Genomic DNA, 18,491 nt, shown 5'->3' with positions numbered 1-18,491 from the left:
CAGCAATGTCAAAGGAAATTAGGGAAGCGAATAAATTGGGCAATGTAATATTAATGGGTGATTTCAATTATCCACATATAGACTGGGTTAATGTAACATCGGTACATGCTAGGGAGGTGAAATTTCTTGATGAAATCAAGAACAGCTTCATGGAACAGCTGGTTCAGGAGCCCACAAGAGAAGGAAAAATACTAGACTTTGTCATTACTGGAGCTCATAATCTGGTGCAGGGGGTAACAGTGCGAGGGCCGCTTGATAACAGTCATCATAATATGATCAGGTTTGATATTGGCATTGAAGTAAGTGAACTTAGGAAATCAAATACACTAGCATTTAACTTTAGAAAAGGTGATTACGACAAAATGAGAAAAACGGTGAAAAAAAAGACTGAAAAGTGCAGCTCGCAGGGTAAAAAACATACATCAGGCGTGGATGCTGTTTAAAAACACCATCCTGGAGGTACAGAACAAATATATTCCGCGTATTAGAAAAAGGGGAAAAATGACCAAACGTCAGCCAGCGTGGCTAAACAGTAAGGTAAAGGAAGTCATTAGAACCAAAAAACAATCATTCAGAAAGTGGAGAAGAGAACCGACTGAAGGTAACAAGATAAAACATAAGGAATGCCAAGCCACATGCAAAGCGTAGATAAGGAGGGCAAAAAAGGACTTTGAGTAAAAGTTAGCGTTAGAAGCGAAAATATATAGTAAAAAGTTTTTTAGATACATTAAAAGCAGGAAGCTGGCTAAAGAATCGGTTGGGCCGCTGGACGAAAATGATGTTAAAGGGGCGATCAGGGAAGACCGAGTCGTAGCAGAGAAATTAAATGAATTCTTTGCTTCGGTCTTCACCGAGGAGGATCTGGGAGGGACACCGGTGCCGGAAAGCGTATTTGAAGCGGGCAAGTCGGAGAAACTAAACGAATTCTCTGTAAACTTGGAGGATGTAATGGGTCAGTTCTGCAAACTGAAGAGTAGTAAATCACCAGGACCTGATGGTATTCATCCCAGAGTATTAATAGAACTGAAAAATGAACTTGTAGAGCTACTGTTAGTAGTATGCAATCTATCCCTAAAATCGAGTGTGGTACCGGAAGACTGGAGGGTAGCAAATGTTACGCCTATTTTTTAAAAAGGTTCCAGAGGAGATCCGGGAAATTATAGACCGGTGAGTCTGACGTCGGTACCGGGCCAAATGGTAGAGGTTATTATCAAGAATAAAATTAAAGAGCACATACAAAAACATGGGCTGATGAGACAAAGTCAGCACGGATTTAGTGAAGGGAAGTCTTGCCTCACCAATCTACTGCATTTTTTTGAGGGGGTGAACAAACATGTGGACAATGGGGAGCCGGTGGATATTGTGTATCTGGATTTTCAAAAGGCATTTGACAAAGTGCCTCATGAAAGACTCCTGAGGAAACTGGAGAGTCATGGGATCGGAAGTAGGGTATTACTATGGATTAAGAGCTGGTTGAAAGATAGGAAGCAAAGAATAGGGTTGGTCAGTATTCTCAGTGGAGAAGGGTAGTTAGTGGGGTCCCGCAGGGGTCTGTGTTGGGACTGCTGCTTTTTAACATATTTATAAATGACCTAGAGATGGGAGTAACTAGTGAGGTAATTAAATTCACAGACGAGAAAAAATTATTCAGGGTCGTCAAGTCGCAGGAGGAGTGTGAAAGATTACAGGAGGACCTCGCGAGACTGGGGGATTGGGCGTGCAAGTGGCAGATGAAGTTCAATGTTGACAAGTGCAAAGTGATGCATGTGGGTAAGAGGAACCCGAATTACAGCTATGTCATGCAAGGTTCCGCGTTAGGAGTTACTGACCTAGAAAGGGATCTGGGAGTCATCGTGGATAAGATGTTAAAAACTTCTGCTCAGTGTGCTGCGGCAGCTAAGAAAGCGCACAGAATGTTGGGTATGATTAGGAAAAGGATGGAAAACAAACACGAGGATGTTATAATGCTGTTGTATTGCTCCATGGTGCGACCGCACCTCGAGTATTGTGTCCAATTCTGGTTGCCACATCTCAAAAAAGATATAAAGGAATTAGAAAAGGTGCAGAGAAGGGCGACGAAAATGAAAAAGGAAATGGAATGACTTCCCTATGAGGAAAGGCTGAGAAGGTTAGGGCTCTTCAGCTTGGAGAAAAGGCAGCTGAGGGGTGATATGATAGAAGTCTACAAGATAATGAGCGGAGTAGAGCAGACAGATGTGAAGCGTTTGTTTACACTTTCAAACAACAACAAAACCAGGGGACACAAGATGAAGCTAGAAAATTTAAAACAAATAGAGAAAAGTTTTCTTTACTCAGCGTGTAGTTAGACTCTAGAACTCGTTGTCGGAGAATGTAGTGACAGCAGCTGGCCTTACGGAATTTAAAGAGGGTTTGGACAGATTCCTGAGGGAAAAGTCCACTGAACATTATTAATTTCTTTTTTTTTGGGGGGGGGGGGGGGGAGTTGCCGGGTTCTTGAAGCCTGGATTGGCCGCTGTCGGAGGCAGGATGCTGGGCTTGATGGACCCTTGGTCTTTTCCCAGTATGGCGGTACTTATGATGTTTTCATGCCCAGTGATCATAACACCATCAAACTATCAAGGCTGCCAGACCATACCAGTTTCTAGTGAAACTGATGAGATATCGTTATACTGAGATGATAAAAAGATGGTAGATGAGCAAGCTACACATTTTTAAATAAACTGAACTTATGTTGCTGTGCCACTGATCCTCTCGCTGTTGCTTTTTCTTTAAAATGGCTGCCAAGACAACACGCGGCAGCCTTGCAAAACTTTTGTAGACAAAAGGGACAGCGGGGAAAAAGAGGGGGAGGGGAGGGACATAAATATAGCGAAGATACTTACCTGTAGCAGGTATTCTCCAAGGACAGCAGGCTTCACATTCTCACAAGCGGGTAGACAATCTGCGTTGCCTGGGATCTGCATGATAGCCAGCAAAAAAGTTTGCGAGAGCCTTCTGGAGCACGAGGGGCGCCCCAATGTACATGTGCAGAGTGCCTTCCCGCTCGCAAAGCAACCACGCCTCTTCAGTTAAGTACAACAGCATAAAAATGAAATAAAAAGTGAAGAGAACAACTCCTAGGGGAAGTGGGCGGGATTGTGAGAATGTGAAGCCTACTGTCCTCGGAGAATACCTGCTACAGGTAAGTATCTTCGCTTTTTTCCGAGGACAAGCAGGCATAAATTCTCACAAATGTTGAATCCCTAGCATCCAGGCTCACCCAAAACAACAAACGTTGGTCAATTGGGCCTCACAACAGCGAGGACTTACATAAGTACATAAGTACATAAGTAGTGCCATACTGGGAAAGACCAAAGGTCCATCTAGCCCAGCATCCTGTCACCGACAGTGGCCAATCCAGGTCAAGGGCACCTGGCACGCTCCCCAAACGTAAAAACATTCCAGACAAGTTATACCTAAAAATGCGGAATTTTTCCAAGTCCATTTAATAGCGGTCTATGGACTTGTCCTTTAGGAATCTATCTAACCCCTTTTTAAACTCCGTCAAGCTAACCGCCCGTACCACGTTCTCCGGCAACGAATTCCAGAGTCTAATTACACGTTGGGTGAAGAAAAATTTTCTCCGATTCGTTTTAAATTTACCACACTGTAGCTTCAACTCATGCCCTCTAGTCCTAGTATTTTTGGATAGCGTGAACAGTCGCTTCACATCCACCCGATCCATTCCACTCATTATTTTATACACTTCTAACGTAGATTAACCTGAAAACAATATACAACTAGATGAGGGTGTAGCTTGGAAAAGAACAAAACGGGGCTAGCAGGGTGGAGTTGGATTCTAGATCCTCAAACTGACTATCACATCCTGCTGAAGACAGTAATGAGATGTGAATGTGTGAACTGAAGACTAAGTTGCAGCCTTGCAAATCTTTTCAATGGAGGCTGACTTTAAGTGGGTCACTGACGCAGCCATGGCTCTAACGTTATGAGTGGTGACATGACCCTCCAAAGTCAGCCCAGCTTGGGCACAAACGAAAGAAATGCAATCTGCTAGCCAACTGGAAATGGTGCATTTACCGATGGTGACTCCTTTCCTGTTGGGCTCAAAAGAAACAAACAACTGGGCAGACTGTCTGAAAGGCTTCGTCCGCTCCATGTAAAAGGGCAACACTTTCATGCAGTCCAAGGTGTGCAAACTGCTTTTGCAGGACAGGCATGAGGTCAGGGAAAGAACGTTGGCAAGACAACTGACTGGTTCAGATGGAACTCAGACACCACCTTCGGCAGGAACATAGGCTGCTTGTGGAGGACTACTCTGTTATGATGAAACTTAGTATAAGTTGCATCCACTACTAAGGCCTGAAGCTCACTGACTCTATGAGATGAAGTAACATCCACCAAGAAAACGACCTTCCAGGTCAAGTACTTCAGATGGCAGAAATTCAGTGGCTCAAAAGGAGTTTTCATCAGCTGGGTGAGAACCACGTTGAGATCCCATGACACATGTGGAGGTTTGACAGGGGGCTTTGACAAAAGCAAACCTCTCATGGTGAACAACTAAAGGCTGTCTAGAGATAGGCTTACCTTCTACATTAATTGCACTAAGGTGAACCCTTATTGAGTTGGTCTTGAAACCAGACTCTGATAAGTGTAGAAGGTATTCAAGCAGAGTCTGTGTAGGACAAGAAAGGGGATCTATAGCCTTGCTGTCACACCAGATGGCAAACATCCTCTATTCAACAGAGTAACACCTCTTAGTGGAATCTTTCCTGGACGCCAGCAAGATCCGGGAGACATCCTCCAAAAGACCCAAGGAAGCGAATTCAAGGCTCTCAATATCAAGGCCATGAGAGCCAGAGACTGGAGGTTGAGATATAGAAGCGACCTCTCGTTCTGTGTGATGAGGGTCATGGTTCTTTGGAGGACAATTCCAAAAGAAGAGGGAACCAAATCTGTCCTGGCCAGTAGGGTGCGATCAGAATCATGGTTCTGCAGTCTTGCTTGAGTTTCAACAAAGTTTTTCCCACTAGAGGTATCGGAGGATATGAATACAGAAGGCCTGTTCCCCAATGAAGGAGAAAGGCACCTGATGCTAGTCTGTCGTGGGCCTGAAGCCTGCAACAGAACTGAGGGACCTTGTGGTTGTGTTGAGTGGCAAAAAGGTCCACCGAGGGGGTGCCCTACGCTCGGAAGGTGTTCAGAGACCACTTGTGAGGTTGCATTAACCTGCTGAGTCTGTCGGCCAGGCCGTTGTTTACGCCTGCCAGATAAGTGACCTGGAGAAACATGGAAAAATTATGTTCTTACCTGATAATTTTCTTTCCTTTAATCATACCAGACCAGTCCAGACTAATGGGTTGTGTCCATCTACCAGCGAAAGGAGACAGAGAAAATAGTTCCAAGTAAACCGCTCCCTTAAGGGTATCGTGCAGCCTGGAGTGTTCAGTATTTCGAATAGCCAAGCAATGGTGCTCTGAAGTCTAGAAGAAAACACAGTTAATACCAAACAGGCAAACTCTTGGAGCCAATATGCAGAACCTCACTGTTCCTGCTTGGCCAAAGACAACTGCAACCTCCCCTCACAGTAAAGTAAGCGGGAGGGAATGGTCCATACTGAACTTGCTCAAGTTCATTTAGATCTACCCCTGAATCCGTGGAAAGAACTCCATGATACCAAGTAACAGGAGTCATACAGAGCTGGCACAACAACAAGTAGCAGGAGATTGAATGGAGAAGATGAAGTAGGCAGTGCTGTAGGACAACCCAACATATTGAAGCATCGTGGAATAGCCAGGGATACCTAAAGGAAACAACACTCTGACAGACTTTAGCCGGGGAGGGCATCTGGACTGGTCTGGCATGATTAAAGGAAAGAAAATTATCAGGCAAGAACATAATTTTTCCTTCCTTGTCATCTATACCAGACCAGTCCAGACTAATGGGATGTAGCAAAGCAGTTTCCCAAAAGGGGGGGGGGGGGGGGAGAAAAGAAGAATGCAGAAGGTTGAAAAATCAACAAAGCTATACACACAGCAAAAAACTGATCAGCAGAAAAGGATTTGAATATCCGAACCACCAGACTACCAAAATGGAACAGAGTTAGACACTAGAAAAGGAACTGAAGCTGTAGGACATAAAACAAACGTCCCGAGCAAAAGAAAATTACGTACCCCTGTCCCGAGAGTAGTAAAAAAAGCAGCAAAAGATACTCATGCCAAAGGACCCCCCTTGGAAGGAAGGCAACAGTCGTATCCAAGCAACAAGGAGAAGAACTGTTTCTCCTAGACCTGGCAAGATCTCAAAAAAGTACAAAACATTTTATACTGCTAATCCCAGAAATAGTGGATTTTCCCCAAGTCCATTTAATAATAAAGACTGGAAGTAGGCAAAGAAAAGCTACAAAAATGGTATGGGATTTGCGTTGCAAACCGTACGAGGAGAGACTTGCTGACCTGAACATGTATACCTTGGAGGAAAGGAGAAACAGGGGTGACATGATACACACGTTCAAATATTTGAAAGGTATCTGCAAACAAACCTTTTCCAGAGATGGGAAGGTGGTAGAACTAGAGGAAATGAATTGAGGTTGAAGGGGGGCAGACTCAGGAGTAATGTCAGAAGTATTTTTTCACAGAAAGGGTGGTAGATATGTGGAATGCCCTCCCGCGGGAGGTGGTGGAGATGAAAACGGTAATGGAATTCAAACATGCATGGGATAAACACAAAGGAATCCTGTTTAGAAGGAATGGATCTACAGAATCTTAGTGGAGAGTGGGTGGCGACGCCAGTAATTGGAGAGTAAAACCAATGTTGGGTTGACTTCTACGGTCTGTGCCCTGATCATGGCTGAATAGATATGGATGGGCTGGAGTGTAAATTTTAAGGGGCTTCGACATTAGCTTCAGAACTTTTAGTACAGGAACCGTGCTGGGCAGACTTTTACAGTCTGTGCCCTGAGAAAGGCAAGGACAAATCAAACTCGGGTTTACACATAAACTATCACATACCATGTAAAATGAGTTTATCTTGTTAGGCAGACTGGATGGACTGTTCAGGTATTTGTCTGCCATCATTTACTATGTTACTATGTAAATACCAGCATTCTAGTCATTTAGATGCATGTGTGAGTACATATGTGCATGACTAATAGTCTGGCTACACTATTCTGTAAATATGTGTATATATTTGACAGAGTACACTTTACAAATGGGTAGTCACATGGGTAGTGTTAACATTTATGTGCATATGCTATAAGTCGCACAAGTATGTCCCAAATCTAGGCATGAGCATTTACATCAGCTCTATGGACTACTTTCCTTTATCAAATAGGCTCCAATTAGGTGCTCTCTAGGTGCCTACGTATAGGCATCCCTTTATAGACTTGCCTTCCACCTGCCTTAATTACATATACATGAGGCTCATCATTCCTTTCTGGAAATGAAAAATCGCTCTTTTTACTGTTTCTTCAGGATGTGTTAACCCAATTTTCACAAACCTCCTCATTATGAGGGCATTAAAAAAAAAGATTTTCTGTGGTAATAAAGCAGGCACCCACTTAAATCCCCAGGGTTGAATGTTGCCCTCCCATACATGCTGTAGTTGTGGGTGAAAGGGTGGAGATAGAGGAAAAACACATGCAGAGGATTTCATTTTGAAATCTTGCCACGTTTCTTTTTTCTGTGAACTTTGCATTTGCAATGAAATAGCTGCAATGTCCACAGAAACTTTGTTACCCAAAGGCTCCAAATTTCCAAAGGAAAAATCCATTGGGAGTAAAATTTGAATAATTAGCTTGAATGAACTATCAATCTCTTTCCAAACTCAGGATGTCACACGGGCAGCCTGGATGGGCAGTGTAGGTCTTCATCTGCCATCATTTACTGTGTTATGTTTATGTTTATTAAAATTTTATATATCACCTGGCTTCATCAGATCACGGCAGATTACAAATTCAAAAAGATAATTTTTTTTAAAGAAAAGTACTCCATTATGTAGAAAGGAAAGTTCTACTATATTAAAATATCTCCTTTCACATGCAAACTCATCAATAAATCTTAACCTCTCTCTGTTCATAAATATTAAAAGCCAGACAAAAAAAAAGAAACTTTGAGTCATGGTTTTAAATTTTCTTAGGTTCGCTTCTGCTTGTAGGAACATAAGTGTTGCCATATACTGGGACAAATCAAAGGTCCATCAAGCCTAGTATTCCTGTTTCTAACAGTGGGCAATCCAAGTCATAAGTACCTGGCAAGATCCCAGAACAGTAAAACAGATTTTATACTGCTTATCCTAGGAATAAGTAGTGGCTTTTCCTAAGTCCTTCTTAATAATGGCTTATGGACTTTTCTTATAGGAAATTAGCCAAACCTTTTTAAAACTCTGCTAAGCTAACTGCTTTTAATTACATGTTGAGTGAAAAAATATTTTCTCTGGTTTGTTTTAAATTTACTACTTAGTAGCTTCATTGCATTCCCCCTAGTCCTAGTATTTTTAGAAAGAGTAAGCAAGCAGTTCACATCTATCCCGTTCCACTCTATCATCATATCTCCCCTCAGCCGTCTCTTTTCAAGCTGAAGAGCCCTAGCCGCTTTAACCTTTCCTCATAGGGAAGTCATCCCATCCCCTTTATCATTTTCATTGCCTTTCTCTTTACCTTTTCTAATTCCGCTATATCTTTTTTAAGATGCGGTGATTAGAATTGCACATAGCATTCAAGGTACGGTCATACCATGGAGTGATACAGTCTCATTTTTGATTTTCCATTCCTTTCCTAATATTTCCTAACATTCTATTTGCTTTCTTAGCTGCCATTGCAGACTGAGCAAAGGGTTTCAACATATCAACAATGACACCTAGATCCTTTTCCTGGGCGGTGGCGATTCCTAATGGGGAACCTTGCATCACATAGTTATAGTTTGGGTTCCTCTTTCCCACATGCATCACTTTGCACTTGGTCACATTAAACGTCATCTGCCATTTGGAAGTCCAGTCTCCCAGCCTCATAAGGTCCTCTTGCAATTGTTCTCAATCTTCTTACAATTTAACAACTTTGAATAACTTAGTATCATCAGCAATGTTTGTGTAAATCATTTTCATTCCATCAATACAAAGCAACCATACACAGTTTAGAAGTAAGCATTACAAGGCACCACAACTGTGAGCAGAACTAACATAACACAGCATCGTTCTCCCATACTCTCCCCAACCCCCTTCCCCATACCCCAAAACCCTTTGGCTGTGTGGGGACACAAGATAAAATAAAATAAAACTAAGTGCTCAGTCTACTGAGAAGGCGGCTGCAGTGTAGACCAAAAACATTCCCAATATTGCTGGAAGCTTTTCCCTTTGGTTGATGTTTTTTTTAATTACATTTGTACCCCACACTTTCCTACTCATAGCAGGTTCAATGCGGCTTACATATTATATACAGGTACTTATTTGTACCTGGGGCAATGGAGGGTTAAGTGACTTGCCCAGAGTCACAAGGAGCTGCCTGTGCCTGCAGTGGGAATTGAACCCAGTTCCCCAGGACCAAAGTCCACCACTCTAACCACTAGGTCACTCCTCCACTGTTATGTCTTGAACATCCAATCTCTCCATAGAAAGTAGTGTAATCACCTGTGACCACCAACTAGAAAAAGAAGGTGGAGTGGATGCACGCCACTGTTGTAAACTAACTTTTTTTTTCCATGAGGACCAGATGGTGAAGAAAGGCCAACATGCGGTATAGGAGCAGGTAAATTGTAATTCTCAAATAAAAGAGTAGGAGCCAATCACAGAGGGGGAGTCTATTGGACCATATTCACTTGCTTAACCTGAGTCCAAAACACAAGGACCACAGGACAGCTCCAGAACAAAATGACTCAGTGTAGCAGAAATGTTCTGGAATTTTGGACACACTGTTGATGTTGTAAAAGTCGACCGACGGGCGCGATGTAGAGAAATATATAATCATAAAACAAATTTGTATTGTAGTTCGCACAGGGAGGCATCATACATGCAGCTGTACACTGATGACAAACATTCCTGCAGCTGTTGCATTGAAATGAGGACCAATAAATCCTCAGACCACTGGACAGCCAATAAAGCATAAGTTAAATCTTCTGTAGTGTCTTGTAAGTATTTGTGATGATAAGATAATGACACTCGAATCTGAGCGCTGAGACTAAAAGCCTCATTCAATGTCTCCTGAACATTTTCACATAAGTCAGTCCAAGGCAGGCTCCATACATAGTGCCAAAGCTGAATGTAGGCAAAGCGATCTGAGGGAGGGAGAGAATATTTACCCTGTAAACTGTCAAAAGATTGCAAGGTTCCATCATCCAACAGTACTTGTGACAAGCAGTGTATTGCCCAGTGTTCTCCAATGGGCAAAAACCACCGAGTCACTGCCCAGGAGAAAGGCCGGATTGTGCTGGAGATTAGAGTAGGGAGACACTGCTGCAGAGAAGTGGTGTCGCTTACAAATCCAACGCCAAGCAGCCCGTGCTGTTTGCACAAAAAGGTTAAAATTCAAAAAAAGAGGCGTGCAGCCCAGAATAGTGTGAATCTGCCAACTAAAATGTAAATTGGAAAATTAATTTGTCTTTAAATTGAGTACAGAAAAATCACCTGTACCCCAATACCAATCATTAATATGGCTCATAATACAGGCCACATTTAATTACCGTACATCTAAAACCCCCATGAGACCTAGGCTTTTGCAATATCATGATAGCAAAGCGAGCACTTTTCCCTTGCCATAAATAAGCTTGCAACAATCTACTAAGCACTCGCTCTTCTTTCACTCTACTTTCGACCAGAAATATAAAGTAATAGGATCCAAGAAGAGAACAGGAAAAAAAATGGCTAAAGTTTTTACAGTGGGGTTGTTGTTACCATGTAAACCTTCCCTAAGCATATCATACAGTATGGTCTGGTAATCCTACTACTACATTCACATCCTCTTTTGAAACTAAAAACTCCTCTAACTGTTTAGGATCAAAAAACTGAAATGATTTGGCTTGATATAATACTCTGCATATACAAGGAAATTTTAACATATAAATTGCTCCAAGTGCCAGAGTCCTCTGACGTAGTGCTAAAAAAGCACTACGTCTTTTTTGGGTCTCTCTAGACATATCAGGGAATATTCTTATTTTAGATCCAAAAAAAGTAGATTCTAAATGTCTAAATAAAAGTCTTAAGACTGCGTCGCGGTCCATTTCTAAAGCAAAAACAACCAAAGCAGTCAACCTCTGAGAAATTACTTCCAAAGATGATTCAAGAAATGATGTCAAGTTCATCGCTTCTCCTCTGTTCGGTTGGAGAGTCTCTGAATTTGATTTATTTTGTAGATATTGTACCCGAACAATAGGAGGTAAGGAATCACTTGGCATTCCTAATACCTCAGTCAGATATTTTTTCACCATATCAATCGGGGAAATTAAGGAAGATCTTGGAAAGTTTGTGAATCTCAAATTAAGTTTTCTTGATTTATTTTCAAGATATTCTAAACGTCGTAACATATAATTTTTATCTCTAATTGAGGTTTGACTGATAACTTCCAAAGATTGCATTTTCTCTCCCAATTGTTCTATTTTAGAAGTATGTTGATTAGTTGTCTGCTTGCTGGAGGGCAACTTGAGATAACAACTTAATTTCAGCTGAGTTCTTTATTGTTTGTTGTTGTAAAGAGGAATGCAAAGCAGCAGTTTGATCCCAAAGTGACTCTAATGTCACGGCAGGTTTTTTAACACATTCCGCTTGAAAAACCAGAGGGGGGGCATTAGCAATTTGCCTCAGTGTACTCACAGTCTGCTCTTCCACCGGTTCAGCCCTCGATGTTAACACTGCTGAAGAGAGGCTCCCTCCCTGCTCTCTCCGCTCCTCTATGGGAAACTGTGACACAGGACTTTCTCCAGCTTCCAACCCTCTTGGTTGCGGGGGAGCCGTGCACGTGACAGGGCTGAAAGAAGCCCCGTCTACACTATCGGCCAGCTCATTAGTTCCGGCTCCGATAGCAGGGGAAGATGTTTGACTCGGGCCAGAGACCACACCAAATTGCTCGAGCGTCAGCTGCTGTAGAAGGTGGGTTCCACTCGGAGTTGAGGGATTAACCCGAGTTTTCCCTCTCCTTTTCCCCATAGTGATAGGGAATCAAAGCCCTCTCGCAGCGTTCTGAAAGAGCAAGTTGAGCATGTCTGGTACAACAGCTCTCTAGGCGGCCATCTTGGATCACTGCTGCTTCTTTCATCCATAGGTACAATGGGAGCATCTGCAGAATACATGACCAAATGGGCACAATGATCATCTTATATATTCGCCTCAGGAGGGAGATAGGATATGCATGCCAGAGCACAAGCATGCGCCAGATAGATAACAAAAGCGGTGTAACATTTCCTACATAAAGCTCAGACAGGGCAGCTGGGATGAACACCCCTAAGTACCTGAGACACCCCTCCACCCAACTAAATGGGAACCTCCCTTGCCTAGACTCCCGAATCCCTGGGGAAGATGGAAGAAACTGTGACTTCTCCATATTAAGGTGAAAGCCAGAAAGATTTATCAGCAGCAATTTTAATTACCTCACTAGTTATTCCCATCTCTAGATCATTTATAAATATGTTAAAAAGCAGTGGTCCCAGAACAGACCCCTGAGGAACCCCACTATCTACTCTTCTCCATTGAGAATACTGACCATTTAATCCTACTCTCTGTTTTCTATCTTTTAACTAGTTTTAATCCTATCCCATGACTATCCAATTTCCTCAGGAGTCTTTCAAGAGGTACTTTGTCAATTGCCTTTTGAAATTCCAGATATACAATTTTAATTGGCTCACCTTTATCCACATGAGCGTTGGGGACATTCCAAGCATGCTTCACTTGCTCAAAAGAGGGGAATTGTTGCCCACCCACTTGCCGTAAATCCCCTATATACTTACACCTGCTTTCTCTCCACCTTTTAAAGACCGATGCCCCTCCTCCCGCCAGGAAATCTGTTGCCTGTCAGAGTAAAAAAGGGCCCGCCCCCTTATGAGGTGACCGCCTAGGTCTCTCCACCACTTCCAGGCTTTCCTTAACGCTAACCAATAGGGATTTAGCCCAATCTCTCCCCATTCACTAATGTTTCCAGCTTCTAACACCACAAAAGGGTAAGGGTCTAGCGGCCTACACCAGCGCGCCCAAAATGCAGCCAATGCATAAAACTCAGCCCCTGTGTGCATCTCATAGATCCATCGCAACAGCGCTGCCACATTATATGCCCTAATATCTGGCAATTGCAGCCCCCCCTGCGTTCTGTCCAATGATAATTTAGTAAATGCTATTCTGGGTCGCTTTGAGTACCAAATAAACAATGTAACAATACTTCTATATTGGTTTTCTTCTTTCCTACGTATCCACAATGGTATCATCTGTAACGAATATATGATCTTGGGCAACAAGACCATTTTCACCAGTGCTACTCTACCCATAAAACTAATCGGAAGATCTTTCCACTTCCAACATAACCTCTTAATATCCTCTAACCTCTCAATGACATTCTTTTTATACACCCATGATGTATCTGCACTTAGGTACACCCCCCAAATACTTAATTCCAACCCCAGCCCAAATCAAAGGGAAATCGGGCACCCGCACACTTACACATGGATTGCTGATCGTCAATGCCTCCGACTTAACAAAGTTGATACTAAGCCCAGAAAAGGCTCCAAATTCCTCTATAATTCCCATTAATGAAAAAATACCTGTGGACGCATTATCAAGCAGCAACAACATATCATCAACTAATAAATTTATACGGTATTCCGTCTCACCTACATACAGCAATGTGGAAACTTAAACGAATAAAACCTTTCTTCCCGAGGGACAACTTCCGTAAACTAATAAAATCAATGGTCCTAAGCCATGCAGATTACTGCAATGGAATCTATGCGGGATGTAAAGAACTCACAAAAAAAACAAAAACTCGAGACCGCTCAAAACACAGCAGCCACACTGATATATGGTAAAACACGATTCAAAAGTGCTAAACCTTCGAGAAAAACTGCACTGGCTCCCAATCAAAGAACGGATCATCTTCAAAATCTGCACATTGGTCCACAAAATCATCTTTGGCGTAGTCCCAGGATACATGACAGACCTCATAGATCTACCAACTAGAAACAAACGCGGATCAACCTGATCATACCTAAACTTACATTACCCAAACTGCAAAAGGCTAAAATACAAAACAACTTATGCATCTAGTTTCTCCTACATAAACGCACAACTATGGAATGGACTCCCGTATGCAGTGAAAACAATATATGACCACCTAAACTTCAAAAAAGCCTACTCCACCGATCCAACATAAATCCCCACACCCAGCAACACAACATAATCAAAGATCGTACTGGACAACATACTATACTCTCCCCTTGACCCCTAACGTCTGACTCACTTCTACCTCATCTGACCACAACACAATCTTGTATTTGTTATCAACCGTAATGGCAAACGCCTTTATGGTACTTTGTAAGCCACACTGAGCCTGCAAATAGGTGGGAAAATGTGGGATATAAATATAACAAATAAATAAATAAATGACCAAAAATTAGCTGCTTGGTAGGAGAGCAGAGTTTGAAATATTTTCAGATAACGAATGCCTTTAGGGCTTAGAAATGATAGAAATATGGAATGCCATAAGACATGATATCTACTAGATATAGGTCTGCATTTAAGAGATATCATGTATGATGGAATCAGACCATGTAAGATCTTAAATATCAAGCAGCCAAATTTGAACATAATTAGAGCCTCCATTGAGAGTCAATGTAAAGAAACATAAAAGGGTTTGGTGGTGGTCTGCATAATTCCCTGTGCTAAACACATGGATATACCTTCTAAAGGTTCTTACCTCTCTCTTTCGATCACTGTTATCTCGCTGAAAGATCCATTTGATTGTGGCTTGTGGAGAGCGTGCCTGGCACTCCAAGAATGCAGTGCTGCCCTCCACTCCATACTGCACTATCTCCAATGTGTTCTTGTTCACTGTGAATGATCAGAACAAACATATTAATCATTTTGTCAAAGGGAATCATATCACTGATACCAGAAAAGGGATCAAGAGGTTCAGAACAGGAATTTCAGATAACTGTGAACTCAGAGGGCAAGAGCATAGTAATGAAGGACCAGAGCTTCTCACTGCACCACATCACAGTGATCCAGAGCTCCTGATAAGAACCTGGTATAGATCTAAATAGCTGGAAGTCCAGTTACACACAGAGCTACCAATAAGAAGCGATCAAGAATGCCTAGAAAGAGACAGACTGATAACAAAGGATATAGTGCCCCTCTGAGCTTGCTATAGCTCCTTACCAAAATCCACAGTTCCTGATAACCACTCAGAGTTTCCAATAAGATGGGATCAAGAACATCTAAAGAGAGAAGATCCCGAGCACTTTAGAGCTAAAAGTACCAATGGATCCATAGATCCGAATAACAGGGGAACCAAAACTTCATACAACTCTGTTGTGAGGTTTCTACACCTCACAGGGTTCCTGAAATCGGATGAACCTTAGAGCTCCCAAAAACCACATACAGAAGTATTCAGAGGTCCTGCTAAGAGAGGAAGCAGCACACAGCCAAAGAGGATCCAGACCTTCAGAGCCCTAGATAGTAAGAGATTCTGTTATTGCCCATACTGAAGTCTCTTTAGCAGTGTGTGATGTATTCATATCTTTGCTGTCAGCTCTCCGTGCTGTAATCATACTGTGGGTGTTTTAGGGTGGCACTCTGTGGCCTCTCCTGAGATCACCCTTCAGTTGTATTCATCATACTTTGCATTTATCAGAGTACTTGCCTGTTTCCTCTCCCAGTTGTTGATTTGTAAGGATCATATTCGTTTAGTAAATTAAACAGAAAAAGAAAAAGCATAAGGGCAACACTGGTGGCTATTGTCACTGAAGCTTGACAGTTTTATTAAACTTGATATACTGCCTAGCCACCAATAGTGATATCGGCGATTTAGAATAGTCAAATAAACTTCAAGAATGCAAAAGAACTACAATAAAAAAGGGCAGACCATTTACTTGACACACTTCCTTTCTAAAAGCCAGTCTATCAAAACAAGACTATGAGAGATAAAAGAGACATATTTTAGGTATGTCGACTACCAAAGAGTGGAGCAGAAAAGGCTTGCTGAAAACATACCACCTAAACTTCAGGAAATCATTAAAAAACAACCTCTTCAAAAAGACTTACCCCACCGATCCAACGTAAAATCCCCACATCCAGCAACACAGCATAACCAATGATCGTACTGGATAATTTACAACCTTCCCTCCCTTCAACCTTCATGGTGCCTGAACCGCACCTACCTTATTCGATTACAACATACCCTTGTATTTGTCCTCAACCGGACTTGGCGTATGCCTTTACGGTACTGTGTAAGCCACAATGAGCCTGCATATTGGTGGGAAAATGTGGGGTGCAAATGTAATAAATAAATAAATAAGCCTTACGCAATAGTTTAAAACAGGGCAATGACTCCACTTCTAAGAGGCCCTGTGGGAGTACATTCTATAACCAAGGTGGTGAGACAAAAAAAACCCAAAAGAAAACAAAAAACGCTCCCTTCCGTGTGGCCTCTAAATGAGAACAACTCACTGCAGGTACTTTTGGCATGAGTCCAGATACAGAACATAAGTCTTTATCAGATACATAGGGCCGCAACAATGCTCTTAAAGTCTGCGGGGCCCTAGTGTAAAACACCTTGTGGGTTAAGACAAAACCTTGAACCACATCATATAGTACACCAGCAACCGGTGATGCTGTAAACAGAAAGGGGTAATATGCTCATATTTACGCTCCCCACCAAGAAGACGTATCACCGTTTTCTGGAGTGTTTGTAATTTATGCAAATCCGTTTGAGTCAGACCAGTCAAAATTGCATTGGCATAGGCCAACTGAGTCCTGAACAAAGCATGCACTAAAGTAAAAAATGACTCGCAGTCCAACAACTCACAAACCTCCCGCAGTTGCCAGAGTATCACAGCAGACTAACACACTAACATGCTCAGTGAAAGAGAGGTTATCATCAATCACCACCCCTAAATACTTAAACTATCGCACCACCAATATAGACTGCCCCAATAAGGTGACCGAAGAACCTGGACCTTCATGATCATCATTAATCTTGCAAGCCACCACTTTCTAAATACTCAAAATCAAATGATGTGCGGTCAACCAATTCTCTACTGCTATCAAACAATTCTGTAAACTTGTCAGGTTAAAATGGGGTTTCTGGCCTTCCCTATCAATACACTAGATGGAGGCGTAGCCTAATGGTTAGAGCACCAGTCTTGACATCCAGAGGTCGCTGGTTCAAATCTCACTGCTGTTGTTGTGATCTTGGGCAAGTCACCTACTACTCCATTGCCTCACATATGAAATTTGATTGAGTACTCCAGAGACAGAGAAATACCCAGTGTACCTGAATGTAACTCACCTTGAGCTATTATTGAATAAGGTGTGAGCAAAATCCAAATAAATAAATGTATGGACTTAAGCAATAGCTCAGAGTTAATCTAACAAAAATATTAAATAAGATAGGCGAAAGAGCCCACCCCTGTGGTATCCCACATGCCAACAGTTGCAATAATGACTTATCTTTTGCTACATCTAATGAAAAACTCTTAGTCATTTGCTGAAAATCTCATGGAACCCTTTACCACACAGTACTGGAGAACAGAATGATGGATTTTTCAGCCACTAGGCAGTTGAACATAGCATCTGAATACATCTTTATATTTGTTGACTGGATGGGATGAGGGAAAGGATAGAAGGTACAGAATAAAAGGCTCACCATTGGAATTGTAGCCTCTGCATTGCCTCATAGGATTTCCATGTCTAACATCCTGCCGCCTGCTCCGTCTTTCAGAGAGAGAAGGTGACAAAGAGGAAAAAGAACAGTGAAATAGTTAATTCAATTAACTAAAATGGAAACGCACCTCATCACTAAGATGTGGAGGGGCATTTTCAATTAAAGTCCAATTTTGAACGTTTTGCTAGAAATGTCCAAAACTCGAGTGAACATAACCATTTTGGAACCTGAAAAAAATCTATCTTTTTGGTTCGAAAATCACCTTTTCCCTAGACGTTTTGTGCTCAGTGCATTTTTCTTTTGGAACCATTTTAGAAAATAAAATGCTCAAAAACCAGCCATTGGAATGTCTGGGGGCCATCATTAGTAGACTGGCTACACAGACATCCCAGCAGAATAGCAGGGCAGCCGAGGGGGCACTAAGGTGGACTTCACATAAAAGGTCCCAGGTACACATCTCACATAACCCTCTTATATTGTACGATGAGCCCTCCAGGAGCAGAAAAATATCTACTGTACCTCACAGTACACCACTACAATAGCTCTCAATATTGCAAGTGTCACCTATATGTAGGTACAATAGATATTTAGCAAATTATGGAGGGTCTCACAATGTAAAAGTAAAAATTGACTAATTGTCTGGCTTCTACCTTCCTAAAAGACA

General features: G+C 42.1%; 1 protein-coding gene across 2 annotated transcripts in view; it reads right to left on the bottom strand.

Annotated features, from left to right (window-relative positions):
* SEMA3F (semaphorin 3F) overlaps window positions 1-18,491 on the bottom strand; it is a 549,876-nt gene that overhangs the window by 7,232 nt on the left and 524,153 nt on the right. For both annotated transcript variants that reach the window (XM_030205370.1, XM_030205371.1), the window contains 2 exons: window positions 17,810-17,877; window positions 14,861-14,994 (listed from right to left, as the gene is read on the bottom strand). In XM_030205370.1, the coding sequence (XP_030061230.1) occupies window positions 14,861-14,994; window positions 17,810-17,877 (202 nt within the window). The remainder of the gene's footprint in view (window positions 1-14,860; window positions 14,995-17,809; window positions 17,878-18,491) is intronic.

This window comes from Microcaecilia unicolor, chromosome 6 (genome assembly GCF_901765095.1).
Source record: "Microcaecilia unicolor chromosome 6, aMicUni1.1, whole genome shotgun sequence".
Lineage (NCBI taxonomy): Eukaryota > Metazoa > Chordata > Amphibia > Gymnophiona > Siphonopidae > Microcaecilia > Microcaecilia unicolor.
Note: the sequence above shows the minus strand (reverse complement) of the source record. Positions and strands in the feature narration are given on the sequence as shown.